At 42.7% G+C, this 15,249-nt stretch overlaps 2 protein-coding genes across 5 annotated transcripts in view; both read left to right on the top strand.

Annotated features, from left to right (window-relative positions):
• The first annotated feature begins 1,313 nt into the window (after positions 1–1,313).
• LOC309524611 (UDP-glucuronosyltransferase 1A6-like) lies at positions 1,314–4,862 on the top strand. Of its 3 annotated transcripts, none has more exons than XM_082209360.1 (2): positions 1,314–3,099; positions 4,609–4,766. In XM_082209360.1, the coding sequence occupies exons 1-2, from the start codon at positions 2,242–2,244 to the stop codon at positions 4,624–4,626; spliced, it is 876 nt and encodes a 291-aa protein (XP_082065486.1). In that variant the 5' UTR covers positions 1,314–2,241; the 3' UTR covers positions 4,627–4,766. The 3 variants fall into 3 exon arrangements, with proteins under 3 accessions (XP_082065486.1, XP_082065487.1, XP_082065485.1); XM_082209361.1 differs by having other exon boundaries at positions 1,315–3,099; positions 4,603–4,766; XM_082209359.1 differs by having other exon boundaries at positions 1,316–3,099; positions 4,627–4,862.
• A 2,402-nt stretch (positions 4,863–7,264) lies between these two features.
• The window catches only part of LOC309515507 (UDP-glucuronosyltransferase 1A6-like), a 36,358-nt gene continuing 28,373 nt past the window's right edge, over positions 7,265–15,249 (top strand). The window contains exon 1 of one of the 2 annotated variants that reach the window (XM_082193448.1): positions 7,265–8,137. In XM_082193448.1, the coding sequence (XP_082049574.1) occupies positions 7,280–8,137 (858 nt within the window). In that variant the 5' untranslated portion in view covers positions 7,265–7,279. Of the gene's footprint in view, positions 8,138–13,647; positions 14,555–15,249 lie in introns of those variants that run through there. The other variant, XM_082193445.1, reaches the window with a different exon arrangement.

Raw genomic sequence — 15,249 nt, 5'->3', positions numbered from 1 at the left:
ATTAACTAACTCAAATTGAAGACTGCTTAACTAAAAGTCTTTTATATAGATCTTTTAAAGCTTTGCTTCCATGTATTTACTACACATGAAAAAAGATACAGCCTCTGAGGTTATGTGCCCTGCTGCCTCCATTGCTCATATAACACATACACATTCAGTGACAAGTTAGCTGTAGGTGCTCCATACTGGCAATCTCATTTATTCTGGGGAGCTACTTCCTTTTACATAAGCACACCAAGCCCAATCAACTACAGTGGTGCCTCGCAAGACGAAATTAATCCATTCGTCTAGCGGTTTTTTTGTCTTGCGAAGCAACCCTATTAGCAGCTTAGCGGATTAGCGCTATTAGCGGTTTAGCGGATTAGCTGCTATTAAAAGCTTAGTGGATTAGCGGCTAAAAGGCTATTAGCGGCTTAGCGGCTTAGAAAAAGGGGGGGAAGCGGAAAAAAATCGGAACACTCGTAAGACGTTTTCGTCATGCAAAGCAAGCCCATAGGGAAATTCGTCTTGCAAAGCAGCTCAAAAACGGAAAACCCTTTCGTCTAGCGGGTTTTCCGTCTTGCGAGGCATTCGTCTTGCGGGGCGCCACTGTACTCTGAAGTGAGGCCTGAGCCCTCAAAATCCAGTTTAGATTACCAGACTTTGAGAATTATAGCTTAGGTTTTACACACACACATCTCATCTCCAGTGTGTCAAATCTCCCATTGTCATGTGTAGTTTGGCCCTTGGGCTGAGCTGATTTCACAGCAGAACTTAGGTTAGTTTAAGCTAACCTCTGAGCATGTCCATAGTTAACAGCTTTTTGTCTGTGCAACACTCCAGTTTCTTAGCACAGAGGCAGACCAACTGACGGAACTAGGGCTTATCAACTCTGATCATAGCTGTCAATCTTCCCCTTTTTTGCGGGAAATTCCCTTATTTCAGCGCCGTTTTCCGCTGCTATCCCGGATTGTTAGAAATCCCGTAGACTGTCTCCGGGACAGGTGAGGCTGCTGATCCCTTATTTTCAAATCTGGAAGTTGACAGCTATGACTCTGATATTTCACCCGACCAAAGTAAGCACAAAACATGGCTTAAACCCGCATTCAAAATCGCAGTTTCTGCTACTGATGATCATAAGCTATGTTTTAATTATTATTTATTAAATTTGTATACCGTCCTTTATCGGAATATCACAGGGCGATTCAGAACATAGAAATACAAAATGAGAGCATAAAATACATAAGAAAAACAAACCAGTAACTCCCATCCCACACTTAAAAGGGCCTAGTTAAGGAGTAGCGTTTTTGCCTAAAGATTCCACAAATCTCATGGAGGGGGCACACAAAAATGGGCCTCAAATGAGGATTTCAGGGTCTGGGTTGGTTCATGTGGGGAGACGGGGTCCTTGAGGAACTGCAGTCCTGAGCTGTTTAAGGCTTTATTGGCCAAAAGCTGCGCTTTGAATTATGCCTGGAAACGAATTGGCAGCCAGTGCAGTCGGACCAGGACTGGCGTAATATGCTCAAGCCATCTTGCCCTGGTGAGCAACCTAGCTGCCAAATTCTGAAGTTTCTGAACCGTCTTCAGAGGCAGCCCTACGTATAACATGTAATAATCTAATGAAGAAGACACTAACTAGAGGACAGACGACAGGCGTTAGGCTGTCTCTGTCCAAATAGGGGCCCAGCTGGGCTCCCAGCTGAAGCTGATGGAAGGCACCCCATCTATAGCAGGCAGCCTCCTGAATCTGTCTGGTTTAGGGAATCACCCACTGACAGTGCCTCAATCTTATCCAGACTGAGCTTCAGGTTGTTGGCTCTCATCCAGACCCCCTTCCTTTACAGACTTATCACAAAACCAGAGTTTATAATCACATTTTGATCTGGTCTCTGAACTGTCATGTCTCTTATCAGCAGCTTCCCCTAGCTGTTACAAAACCTGTTTTTACTACTTTGCACTTCAGATTAGCCTATCACTTCCTTTCCTGGTCCTTCCTAGTCAGGGCCTTTTGTTAGTTCATCAATGAGCTGTAGCATTGCACCATTGCTTATGGTGCTTCATTTCCAGGGCAAACAGGAGGGCTTTCATGGCCATGAACTTTCATCAGATCATGTTGGACTAATGATTAATGCAGACGGGTAGAATATCTGGCTTATAGACTAAAGCAAGATTAGTTTTTTATTCCTGCGCTAAACAAGTACACAATATAGAAATACACAAGGGTTTCCTCTTATTGACAGACTTTTTCTGGATGGAGAGATGGCTTATCTTTTTCATCGGCCTATCCACTTGACTGCATGGCTTCTGATTGCTATCATTAACTTTACTGAAGCTGGGAAGCTGCTGGTGATACCTCAAGATGGAAGCCACTGGCTCAGTATGAATGCCGTTGTCAAGAAGCTCAGTGAAAAGGGTCATGAGGTAACAGTGGTGGCACCAGAAATTAATTTGCTCTTAAAGGAATCGAAGCATTATAAACAGAAAACCTACCCAGTGCCATACAAAAAGGCAGATCTTGATGCTGGATTTCGAAAGTTTGCTTCCAACCTTTTCCGTAAGGTTTCTTTTCCTTACACAATCCTTCAAGAATATCAGAACAACATGTATATAATAAATATGTTTTTCTACAACTGTGACAGCCTTCTGAGGAACAAAGAAATCATCAAGTACCTGGAAGAGACTCAGTTTGATGCGCTTTTCACAGATCCAGCTTTGCCATGTGGAGTCATCCTCGCTGAACATCTTTCCATCCCTTCCGTGTACTTCTTTCGTGGATTCCCATGCAGTTTAGAGCATGCGATTTGTAAATCTCCAAACCCTACTTCCTATATCCCAAGATGCTATACCAGGTACACAGACCAAATGACTTTCATCCAACGTGTGATTAATCTGTTTGTCAATTCTGTAGAAACATCACTTTTTAAAACTCTGTATAATAAGTATGAAGATATAGCTTCAGAATTTCTACAAAGAGATGTTCACTTACCAACACTTTACAGAAATAGCTCTATCTGGCTTTTACGGTACGACTTTGTATTTGAGTATCCCAGACCTGTGATGCCAGGTATGGTCTTCATTGGAGGGATAAATTGTGAAGAAGGCAAAATCCTGCCACAGGTGCGTCCATTACTTTTTATTCACAAATTCTTTAAGGATAAAAATTGCATTTAAGTAAGAAGTGCTTGTGCATGTAATAGTACACGTAAAGGATATGAATAATAAATTGCACATTGTGAATGTCAATCATGAGGGTTACATTTGCGTTATTTCCATAATGAATGGAACATCATCCAGATAACATTGCAAATGAAATCAAACCGTTTAGAATACAACATACAACAAGTGATAGAATTTAAGACATGGCTTCAAAATTAATGTTGCAGTCTTATGCACACCTACTCAAGAGCAAGTTACATTTAATTCAGTGAAACTTACTTCCAGGTAAACACACATAGGATGCTAGGGGTATATTATAAAAGAATGTTCTGATTACACTTTGTGAACTAGGTAAAAGTCTGGTTTATAGTTGCATGGATGACTGGCTGCATAGAAACTATATCAGAGTTGCTAGGGTCTTCTGCGTAATTGCTGGGAGAGGTCAATGGGACTTATTCTGAATAGACATATTGTGCTGTTGGAGTATGTTTTGTTGGATGTGTTGCAGCCGGTTGGACTTGAGCATGTGGACCCAGATGTATGAGTAGATTCAGCCCTGGGTCTGCATACCCAGGTTTCTGTGGTGGCCAGAAATTTGCACAGATAAAATTTGTGCACAGTTTGTGCCCATTCCTGTAGTCTGATATGGCCACAATGACACATCTTAGTTACATCCTGTGTGGATTACTGCGGGGTTGCCTTTGAAATGGAGTCAGAAACTTCAGCTGGCCCTAAGAGGTGCAGACAAACTGTTGACGGGCTGGTAGTAAGGAGCATATGACCCTTGTTACAGCAGCACCACTGGCTACTAGTCTGTTTCTGGCAATGGTAAACATCTGGAATTCCTAATAAACTGCAAGTCTAATGTCCATTAGATATGTCTACAGAGTTCCCATGAAGAAGATACAAATTATAATGACATACAAATTCCACTGCAAACAAGCATTTTAAATGACCAATTTCCTTTGTTACGGACAGAGGATATAATACTTCTTGATCTATCCACTTTGCAGTTACCTCTGGCTCCCTTTCCCCAATTACAGTCAAAGTGCTCAAATATAAATGTCTTAATTAAATTAGGTAATGGGGCTTGAGGCTTTTGTAGATGGAGCACACCTATCCTGATCTCTTGTGATAAGCATGGTAATGCTAAAGGTACCTAAAGCAGTGCCATAGCTAGAAGGGGGGGCAGCAAGGTTAGACAGGTGTTTTGCCCCAGGTGAAGCCTCCAGAGGGGCACCACAGAGGCTCCCAGCCTGTGTGTGTGTGTGTACACAAATGCTTGGGTGGGTGGGGGGGGTGCAAACTGGGTTTTTGGCCCCAGGGGAAATACAGTTTATCTAAACAGCAGTGACATTCTGAACTAATAAACGTGAAATAAATAAATACGATTGACTTAAAAATGCTAAAATGATTCCAGTTGTATGCCCTGTATTCCTTTGTGGTACTTATTCCTTTGTTAAGGTATAGGTTGGATTCCTACTGTAGGTCAGACGTTCAGCAGTTGGACCTGATGACTCGGTGGGCTTCGTTCTCATTCTACATGGATTTCTTATTCTACCTAGGTTGGAGTTGTGGGCACAAAAAAGAAAACCACATACTTCAGCATTTTTAACTGAAGAAGACAACCTTTACAGTGGTACCTCGGGTTAAGTACTTAATTCGTTCCGGAGGTCCGTACTTAACCTGAAACTGTTCTTAACCTGAAGCACTACTTTAGCTAATGGGGCCTCCTGCTGCCGCCACACTGCTGCTGCACAATTTCTGTTCTCATCCTGAAGCAAAGTTCTTAACCTGAAGCACTATTTCTAGGTTAGCGGAGTATGTAATCTGAAGCATATGTAACCTGAAGTGTATGTAACCCGAGGTACCACTGTATTTCACATTCAGGTTAAAAACCAGTGTAATCCATGGTCTGACATCAAAAGATGACTGTTGCATTTGTAAATGCTGTGAACCGTCCTGATTGAGAGCAGTATACAAATTTAATAAATTAAAAAATAATAGAGGATTGTTGGTATATCCCAAGCCAGTTTTGTTGAATTTATAAATAAATTAGGAGTTTATTATTCAGTTTGACCCTGATTGATTCAGCACTTCTGAAATAACCCAATTTGAACTGACCCAATTCAGAAGTTCTGTTGTTCAGCTTGGGTCAGATTCTGATTCTTGATTTGGGAAAACTGAAGCATCACACTTCCCTCTTTACTATGGTCTTCTTCTTTTTTTTAAGGCTATGACTTTTTCCCCAGAATTAGATGAAATCAAGTGGGGGGGGGGGGCGACAAGAAACTGTTTTGAATGGCCAGTTCCTCTGGCAGCTGCTCCTTTGCAAAGGCTCCAAGGTCCTGATGGCAAAATTTCATTCTCACTTTTCTCCCACCCCTGCCCAGTACAGTGAAATGTACAGCCTTAAGGTTAAATTACCTGACAGTTAGAATTCCATAATGGTTTTTGATTTTTGTGCAAAGCAGCCATATATATGCAGCTACTTGGAGTTAAAACATGGCCATACTAACATGCCATTTTCCCAGTCAAAATGACCCACAACTTGCTTCTCACTCCATGGAGAAAAAAGAGATCTCCTGCTTGATGGGTAGAGAGAGCAGCCTTCTGCTCCAGATTTGAAGCTTCCAAGTGCATAATGGAACTAAGTAATGAGGGTTTAGGGCAGCAGTCAGGGAGATAAACGTAAGGGAACAGTTACCAGGAAGTGAGTTAGCAGAAACAGACCGGGGATAGAGAAAGTTGGGGAGTTGAAAGCAAGTTTGTTGGAATAAAGTTGGTTCATATTACTCCTGTTTGATCATTCATGTAACTGACATCATGTGGCATACCGCTTGTCAAATATCACTTGGTAAACAAAGCAAGCTGATGCAAGCATATGTATGAGTAGTGCTGCCTGCAGTTTGACCTCAGGGATTGATTTGGAATAGCAAGCAGATCACGCCACAAACACGTGAAGAAGTGCATCCTGTATGAAGGAGGTCACTTCCAGACAAGAAGCCAGCTATGTCTGGTACATTATTTTAGCACTTTTGGGCACCCATGCTTGTTTTTTTTAAAATAATATTTTATTAAGTTTTATCAATAGAAAAGTTTTTAAAAAATTAGAAAAATACATAGAACAAAAAAAATACAAGTTACAAAATACAAAGATACAGACATTAAACACAAAAATAGAAAGAAAAAAAACACATATACAAAAAAACCAAAGATCCCTCTTTCTTAGTTTCTCATCTTTCATTAACTTATTTTCCTGACTTCCTCACGTCTCCCGTTTTTGTATCCCTTTTAGAAATTGGTTCAGCAAATTCATGTCCTATTAGTTTATCTATTATTAATCCCATCTTACATTTTACCTTGTTGCTAGAACCTCTTCAATTCATTTCAATGTCATCAGCATTCAAAATCTTTACAACATTTCTGCAAATAAGTTTTAAATTTCCTCCAATCTTCTTCCACCAACTCTTCTCCCTGGTCTCAGATTCTGCCAGTCATTTCCGCCATCTCCATATAGTCTATTAGTTGCATCTGCCATTCTTCCAGAGTGGGTAAGTCTTGTGTCTTCCAATGTTTTGCAATGAGAATTCTTGCTGCTGCTGTAGCATACATAAAAAATGTTCTATCCTTCTTTAACACCGATTGGCCAACTATGCCCAGGAGGAAGGCCTCTGGTTTCTTCGGGAAAGTATATTTAAATACCTTTTTCAGTTCATTATATATCATTTCCCAGAAGGCCTTAATCCTTGGGCACGTCCACCAAAGGTGAAATAATGTACCTTCAATTTCTTTACATTTCCAACATTTATTATCGGGCAAGTGATATATTTTTGCAAGCTTGACTGGAGTCATGTACCACCTGTACATCATTTTCATAATATTCTCTCTTAGGGCATTACATGCTTGGGCACCCATGCTTGAAGAGGATTTTGTGCGAGCTGCAAAATCAGGCCAAATTTCTAACTGATCCAGTGCAAGTATTTCACCATTGTCACTGGGGGAAGTGACTCTCATTAATCAGCAACCTTGTGCTTTATACCAATCATTAACAATATGGGCAGGTAAATCCAAGGTTAACGGCACGCTGCTCAGGATTTAAAAGGTAGCGTTACATAACAAATGTTGGCTATCATTGAAGATGGATTCCGCCGTGCCTCGCTTTCATGGCAGTGCTGTCTGTTTTGTCTTTGTTCTCATCTGCTTTGGAGAGGCAAAGAGGCTGCTAGTGATACCTCAGGATGGAAGCCACTGGCTCAGTATGCGTGCTGTAGTGGAGAAGCTCAGTGAAAGAGGGCATGAGATAGTGGTGGTGGCTCCAGAAGTTAATCTGCTCATGAAAGAATCAAAGTATTACACAAGGAAAATATTTGCTGTGCCGTATACAGCAGATGATCTTTCCCAGCGTTTCCGTTCGTTTGGCAACCAACCCTTTGATGAAGTCTCTTTTCCTGCCATGATTTTAGGAGCATATAGGAGCTTAATGCATCTTGTTGAGATGTTTTTCATTAACTGCAAAAGCCTTCTGAGGAACAGAGAAGTCATGAAGTACCTGGAAGAGACTCAGTTTGATGCACTTTTCACAGATCCAGCTTTGCCATGTGGAGTCATCCTCGCTGAACATCTCTCCATCCCTTCTGTGTACTTCTTTCGTGGATTCCCATGCAGTTTAGAGAATGCTATCAGCAAATGTCCTGACCCAGTTTCTTATGTCCCAAGATGCTATAGCAGCCACACTGATCACATGACATTTGCCCAGCGAGTGTTGAACCTGCTCATTAGCTTCTTAGAGACGCCACTTTTTAAGAGACTGTATATTTCTTACCAAGAGCTTGCTTCAGAACTCCTTCAGAGAGACGTTCACTTACCAACACTTTACAGAAATGGCTCTGTCTGGCTTTTACGATATGACTTTGTATTTGAGTATCCCAGACCTGTGATGCCAAATATGGTCTTCATTGGAGGAATTAACTGTGAAGAAGGCAAAATCCTGCCAGAGGTAGGTGCTATGTATCAATGGTTTTGAGCTTAGATCTGTGTTGCTACCATGCTCTTTGCTACGAACACAGCCACACTTGAATGAATTATCATAGTGAGATGTTGATTTCTGTACTCCTGTTTGAAAACAAGTTTGGTAGGGGCATGGGATGGGACATTTGTGGCTGTAGCTCAGCAGTTGTGGAGATAAACCTTTGCTTAAAGAAAACTGCCTGGTCCTGTGATTATTTGATCTGAGAAACATGGCCGTATTGACTTGTTACAGCAGGGGTTTGTCAAAATTGCATTTCTGGGGCTTGTTGATATTGAGGGATAGTGTATAAACTATATCTACTGTTTTCCATTTCATTTGTGACTTTTAACTGTTATTATATTTTTATGTCACAAGTTAGTTGCAACCTCTTTAATAGGTTCCATGCAAGCTACACTGTTATTCAGGATGGATGGTTAAGGGTGTGGGGGGAATGAAAAATGTGTTATTTGAGTATGATACAAACCAACACCCCCACAGAGAACTGGATCAGATTAAAAAGAGCAGTGTAGTAGAAGCTGGGGAGAAGGAGGAGAGAGAAATAGAAGAAATGGGTACGTGTGCAGTTATATTCCTGGCCTTCTTTACAAACTATATGAAAAACATGTCAAAATGGAGGGGGAACAAGAGTGCCTGGGTGAATCTAAAAAGGAAGGCATTCCTTGAGCACAATGTTTTACTGGGCAAGGATCACATGATGAGTAGCTACAGGGATGGGGCTCAAAGCAAGGAGACTCAAGAGCGTCAGCCTGCCTGGGTTTACGCCACTAACTGCTCCCCTAAAATTACACTGGTTTCAGAAGTCTAAGCTCAGTCTTAGAAAGAAAAAACAAACGAACTAAATGCATTTGCAATGAAGTATCAAGGTGCAGAAAAGGAAAGAATTAATGAGATGTCCTTGACAACAGGGAATGCTTGACTCTAGATGGATGCGTACATTTCAAGCACCCCCACCCCCCCACCCCGGAAAAATAAACCTGGAAACTGTGATTGATTAAGTGTGGTGGGAGCTGTAGCTCTGTGATTAACAAACTACAGTTCCCAGGATTCTTTGTGAGGGGAGCTTTAATTGTGTTTGCAGCCTTATTGGGAGGTCACAGAGGTTTCAGTAGCCAACTGATAAGTGATGCAGTGTGGTTTTGATTGAATTATCAAACAGGGAACACATGACTTTAGCTCTTCCAAGTTCAGCTGTCAAGTCAGCAGAAAAGGTCTGGGGCCTTCTCCTCTGCATTTCAGTAGGGGGTGTTGACTGGAACTGAGACATGCACCCTGTCCTAACTTGTTAGCTCTTGCCGGGGATCATTTCCAGATAAAACAGAGAATTGTGAACCAAGGGGATAGTGTGAGAAGGAACAGAAAATGGGGGCAAATTTTTATTTTAGACTTTGGCAGCCTAACTGCAGACCTGCAGACCCCAATATGGACCGGCCAATCATGTTACATCACTCAGGAATCAGGTGGACTCTAACGTGTCACAATACTGGATAAGGAAAGCTCTGGTCTAAAGAGTTGTGGTAGCAAGTACTTAATGCCCTGATAAGGAGTGACAGCCCCACTACCTGCCAGTACATTCCTGCATGTGTTACTATGATGGATGATAGGATATTGTGCAACTTGACACCCAGTCACCGCACACCAGTATACAGTAGGCCTGCAGCTTACACAGGGGTACATTTCAGGGATTGTGCCTAAAGCTAAAACCATGAATAGTCAATATACAATGGCAGGTGGTATTGCCAAAGTACTTTTTCCTGAACACCCCTCCCCTTTCTGCCCCCTATTCATTCATTCATTCATTCATTCATTCATTGCCAAGTGCATAAAGCTGAATGTGCATGTCAGGAAACTGACATCAGAGCAACAGGTGAAGGAGAGGCTCTCCGATTCTGCAGGGGAAGGTACAAGCACTAGGGGGAGATGCAGCTTGATAGAGGGGGAAGGAAATCAGCGTAACACCAAGGATCCAGGAGAACAAATGGGAGAAGAGGTGGAAGGGCTCTGGGATTCTTCCTTGGAAGTCAGTGAGGAGAGCACTGGTCCTCCACTACCCACGCCCTCCCTGCGCAGGAGACTCCCGCGCAATGAGAGGCGGAGACGATTGGGAATCAAACAACTCTTATGCTGGCAACGGTTTAAGAAACGCCCACAGACAGACTCTGCGAGCGACTGAGGCAGCCATGTTGAGATGGGCTGTGCAGTCAAGACAGTTTAACCCAGGCAGCCAAGCTCCAAAAGGGGACAGTTTACGCAGGAGTAACTCCAAACCACTACAGCACACAAGTTAAATGTGTGTAAGTTGTGGGCTTACTATACAGGAGAATCAAATGGGGCTATATCCCTTGGCTTATGCTGTGCATACTTAGAGCTCACAAGGTGGGAGAACATGTGTTTTGAGGGTCATTGAAGGAGCCGTGAAATAGGCAAGTTTGCTGATGATACAAAAAAATCTTCAGTGTGATGAAAACAAAAAGAGATGGCATTCAATGTAAGCAAGTGCAAAGTGAAGCATGAAAGCCAAAGAAGTGTGGGTGGGACATTTTCTCCTAGTCTACTGGCCACGTTTTCTGCAGCTGGGGAGAAAAGCCTTAACTTTCTCCCCATTTGCTGCCATCTCCCCCTAACTGCACCCCACTTGGCAATTAGTCTCAGTACATGGGAACTTCCCCCAAATTGCTGGGCCAGGATGAGGCACAGGATTATGAGACAGTGGCAGCTACCTCCAAAATCACACCCTTTCTGCAGAACAATTAGACTAATGGGGAAATGTGACCTTTTTTTAAAGACTAACTGCAGGGGGAGGAAGGGAAAGAAAAGAGAAATAAACAAAGAAGAAGTGAGGTGGAAGGGAGTTTTAAATTGCTGTGATTGGAAGGGAGGCAGGGAGGATGCTGATGGGTAAAGGTTTTCTGAAAGTAGCATGCATGTGTGGATAAATATGTGTTAATTGGAACTTATTTTGATTTTGGCCTTGCCCACCACTGGCATGAGGCAGTTGCCTGTGAAAGCATTGCGACCTGTGACTTAAAAAATGTTCTCTGCCCATGCTCTAGATTCTGGCAGCAGAGTCTGGCTACAGATCTTGGCAGTGGTTTTGTAAATATATATGGCTTCCCATTGTTCCATTCTTGTGGAGGCATATTTGTGTAGTATCCTCTTTTTGTTAAAGTGGAGCTTTTGCTTGAGAAAAGTCTTCCACTTCAGTGTCAGGGGTCTCTGTGGAACAAATGTTGGTCTTAGCCATTCTCATCCTCCCTCAGAATCTATACATTTATTTACAATATGCCCCATATTTATGTTAACATTGCCAAAGCTCGAAGTTACAGTATTGGCTGTTTGCATTTGCAATTACATGCACATTTCTCTTTGGTGTTTTGTACAATAAGCTTGGTTTCAGATCCTCTTGTCTCATTGGGAGGGGTGGAAAGGCAAAACCTCATCAGGTGAGAACATCACTCACTGCTTGAGGATCTGAACTGGCCGCAAGCCCTTCCTGTGTCCTGGAGACTCCAGTATAGGAGAAGCCTTTTTGCCAGCACCTTTGAAACCCCAGCAGACCACTTTGCCATCCTTGGACTCCAGTCTGGAAGCCCCAGCCGAACAGTGGTCTTCCCAGCACCCACACTCAGCTGCTCCTGAAGTAAGTTAGAGCCAGGGCTGGCCCAAGACATTTTGTCACCTGAGGTGAGCCACAAAATGGCTCCCCCCCCAATCCACCAGTGAAAATCAAGAACAGAGGGGTAATAAAGATCCTCGTAGAGAACAAGGAGGAAGTAAAGATCTACAGCAAGAGCAGGGTGGGGGGCATCAAATCAACCTTACCCAATGGTTGAAGTGGGAATCACTATTTTGGGTTGGGGGGGGCTGTTTTGCATCGAATTGGGTGGGTGCAGAACCCAGGAGACCCCAGAGGGCAACCCTAACCATTTTCTTGCTATGGGTGGGAGACGAGCAGTGCCTCCTTTTTGCAGAGAGGCCTCTGTAGAGGTGGCCTGGGGGTGGGCTGCCAAGGAGGCAGCCTCCAAGTAGCAGCCAGCAACGCATTTCCTGGAGACTGAATCTGCTGCCCCTGTGGATCTTGCCGCTCTCTCCGCCTGAGAGTCACATGGAGCTATCCAAGGTGCTGTCTTTGCTGGTCTGTGGCCGAAATAAAATTGGATGCCAATACTATGTTTTCTTTGAATTTGGCCTTATCTGGCCTCTGTGTTGCCTGACTTTGATTCAACAGAACCTGAATTATTACTTGTTTTCCTTACTAGCACACAAACTCACAACTAACATATCTCCGATGTTTGTGTTACAGCTCCATTTGGCTAAGATAAATGGGTTCTTTAAAAAAGTCCAGCATTCCCTCCCTCAGGGTGGAAGCAGGAGCTCCCACATCCCAGGTGTCAGGCCGCCAGCTGGCCAGGAAAGCAAGCGTGGGGAGTGATAGGCGCAAATGGGGAGAAGAGAGATGTAGCTCAGCATGGCCCGTGATAAGGCTGGCAATGGCGGTGTTGCTGTCATAACTGCATCCCAAACATGCTCCCCTGGCACCACACAATTAAAAGAAATGTATCAGACTTTGTGAGGAGTAGGAAGGGAAATTATGGGTAAATCTGAGGCTATTGGTGATAAAATCTCACATTATCACTGCTCAGATAATGATGAGTCAGCTCAGCAGCTGAAAGACTCCTGCAGAGCACAGTGTTATATTAGGTGGTGATGAAACTGTGCAAGAAGTTTATTTAATATGAACATTTAAATTAAATAACGTGTCACACAAATACAATCCTATAGAGCAATGATGTTTTCAGTTGAAGAATAAATAGGATTCATTATGTAAGAACAAGAACTATCAAGTCCACACTGATAAATTCCTAGCAGGGTTGGAGAAATATCTTGCTTCCACTGGCCTGATCCTTCTCAGGGCTGACTCTGTGGACCAAATCATATGACACCAGGGGCAGGGTGCTTTGTGTCCTGAAGTTGAGACTTAAAAACACCTTGCAGAAGCTGGTAGAACAGGTATTCCCCCTTCATTTTAGCATGGTTTTCAGTGCAACCCCTTCCCGAATCTCTCAGCCGCCCACCAGCTGTACTTGCCCATCAGCTGACATCATTTATGACAATGGCATCTGATGGATGCAAGAATGGGATTAAATAATGCATTGACTCTGTGCCTGTTCTTTAGCTTTAGTGGCTCTAACCACTACTCATTCGCTCAGTTCTTTTATTATAATTACAATGGAAAGTTTTTATTGTTGTCAAACATAACAACTGCAAAAGTATTCTCTGTAACAATGCAAGCAATAACAAGAAAATGAAGAATGGCTAAACATTTTGTGTAATTCCACTAGTACCTTTTATGAGCTTTAGCACCTCCCAAAGTAAATGTTTAACTAGAAGCCTTGGCTTTTAGTTAAATGTTTACTTCAAGAGAGCACACAAGGTCAGACTTTGCACTCCAGTATATAAGGGGCTGGCTTGGAGCACACACCTGATACTTTCTGAGAGAGAAGCAAGCAGACAGACCAAAAAATGGCTCCTATGGCCTGCTCCCAGGTATACGTTTCCATCCTCATGCTGCTTCTATATTCTTCGGGTTTTGTTTCTGGTGGGAAACTCCTGGTGGTACCCATGGATGGAAGCCACTGGCTCAGTATGCAGTCCATCCTGAACCAACTCAAGAAGAATGGGCATGAGATAGTCGTCGTTGCACCTGAAATCAATATGCACATAAAAGCGTCAGATGATGTTTATACTTTGAAAAGTTACCCCGTGCCCTTCACCCAAGAAGAAATGGATATCTCTATTAAAGAATTTGGAAATGACAATTTTCAAGAGCTTCCTTTTTTGGTCAGGTTTTTTAGAGCAATTGAGAGAATGAAACAGACAAATGCTATGTTCTTAGCTGCTTGCACACATTTACTATACAACCAAGAACTGATGAGCTATATCAACGAGAGCAAATTTGATGCTCTCTTTACAGATCCTATGATGCCTTGTGGCCAGATAGTTGCTGACTACTTTGGCATCCCTTCTGTCTTTTTCTTACGAGGAATACCATGTGGTTTTGACTTTGAAGCTGCACAGTGTCCGAGACCTCCTTCTTATGTCCCAAGAGGTATGACAGGAAACTCAGATCATATGACGTTTGCCCAGCGGGTGAAAAATATGCTGTTCCACCTGGCAGAATACTTCCTCTGCAGTTTTGTCTACTCTCCTTATGCAAGTCTTGCTTCAGAGTTTCTGCAGAGAGATCTGAGTCTCACAGAACTTCTAAGCCATGGATCCATTTGGCTGATGAGAATGGACTTTGTGGCTGAATATCCAAGGCCACTAATGCCAAATATGATTATAATTGGAGGGGTAAACTGTGCTTGGAAGAAGCCGTTATCTCAGGTTGGTAATGCTGCTGCTGCTGCTGCTGCTGCTGCTGCTGCTTCTTCTTCTTCTTCTTCTTCTTCTTCTTCTTCTTCTTCTTCTTTTATTTTTGTTGTTGTTAAATTTATTATGACAGGATTCTGAATTCTGTAGAATTTCTTTTATGAGTAGAAGCATGATTTTTAGACTTTCTAGTCAATCACCAGTTTGGTGCAACCAGTGCTATTTTTTCTTTTGTGGTACAGTTTGATATTAATTCCAACCGCCACCATCCCAGCAAAAAACCCCCAAAAAACTCAATAGAAAACATGCAATGAGTTCACTAAATGATCTATAAATAGTCTATAAAATATACAAAATATCTATAAGTGGTAAGAACTCTCCTAATAACACCTCATTAACTGAACTGAAAATGCATGCCTGAATGAGATTTCCCCTGGTGCCTAAAGGAGAACAATGGCACCAGGCAGCGCAAGAGCAAGCCCCCTTTCCCCATCCATGCCTGCAGCGTGCGCTGATGTTGTGTCTAGTTTCTGGGCAGCCACAGCTGAGTCAGAACAGCTCATCCCAGCTCACCCACCCAGGTTTCAGGAACACGAGCAATATCGGTATTCTCATTCTCAATCAAGTCATGAATGGCTCAAAAATTATGTTCCAATTTTCTTCATGAGCCAGATTGCAACAATGATTATCATGAACGATCTCAAGCAACT

Source organism: Podarcis vaucheri, assembly GCF_965113315.1.
Source record: "Podarcis vaucheri genome assembly, chromosome: 1".
Taxonomy (NCBI): Eukaryota; Metazoa; Chordata; class Lepidosauria; order Squamata; family Lacertidae; genus Podarcis; species Podarcis vaucheri.
The sequence above is the reverse complement of the archived record's forward strand: the minus strand, read 5'-3'. Positions and strand labels throughout refer to the sequence as shown.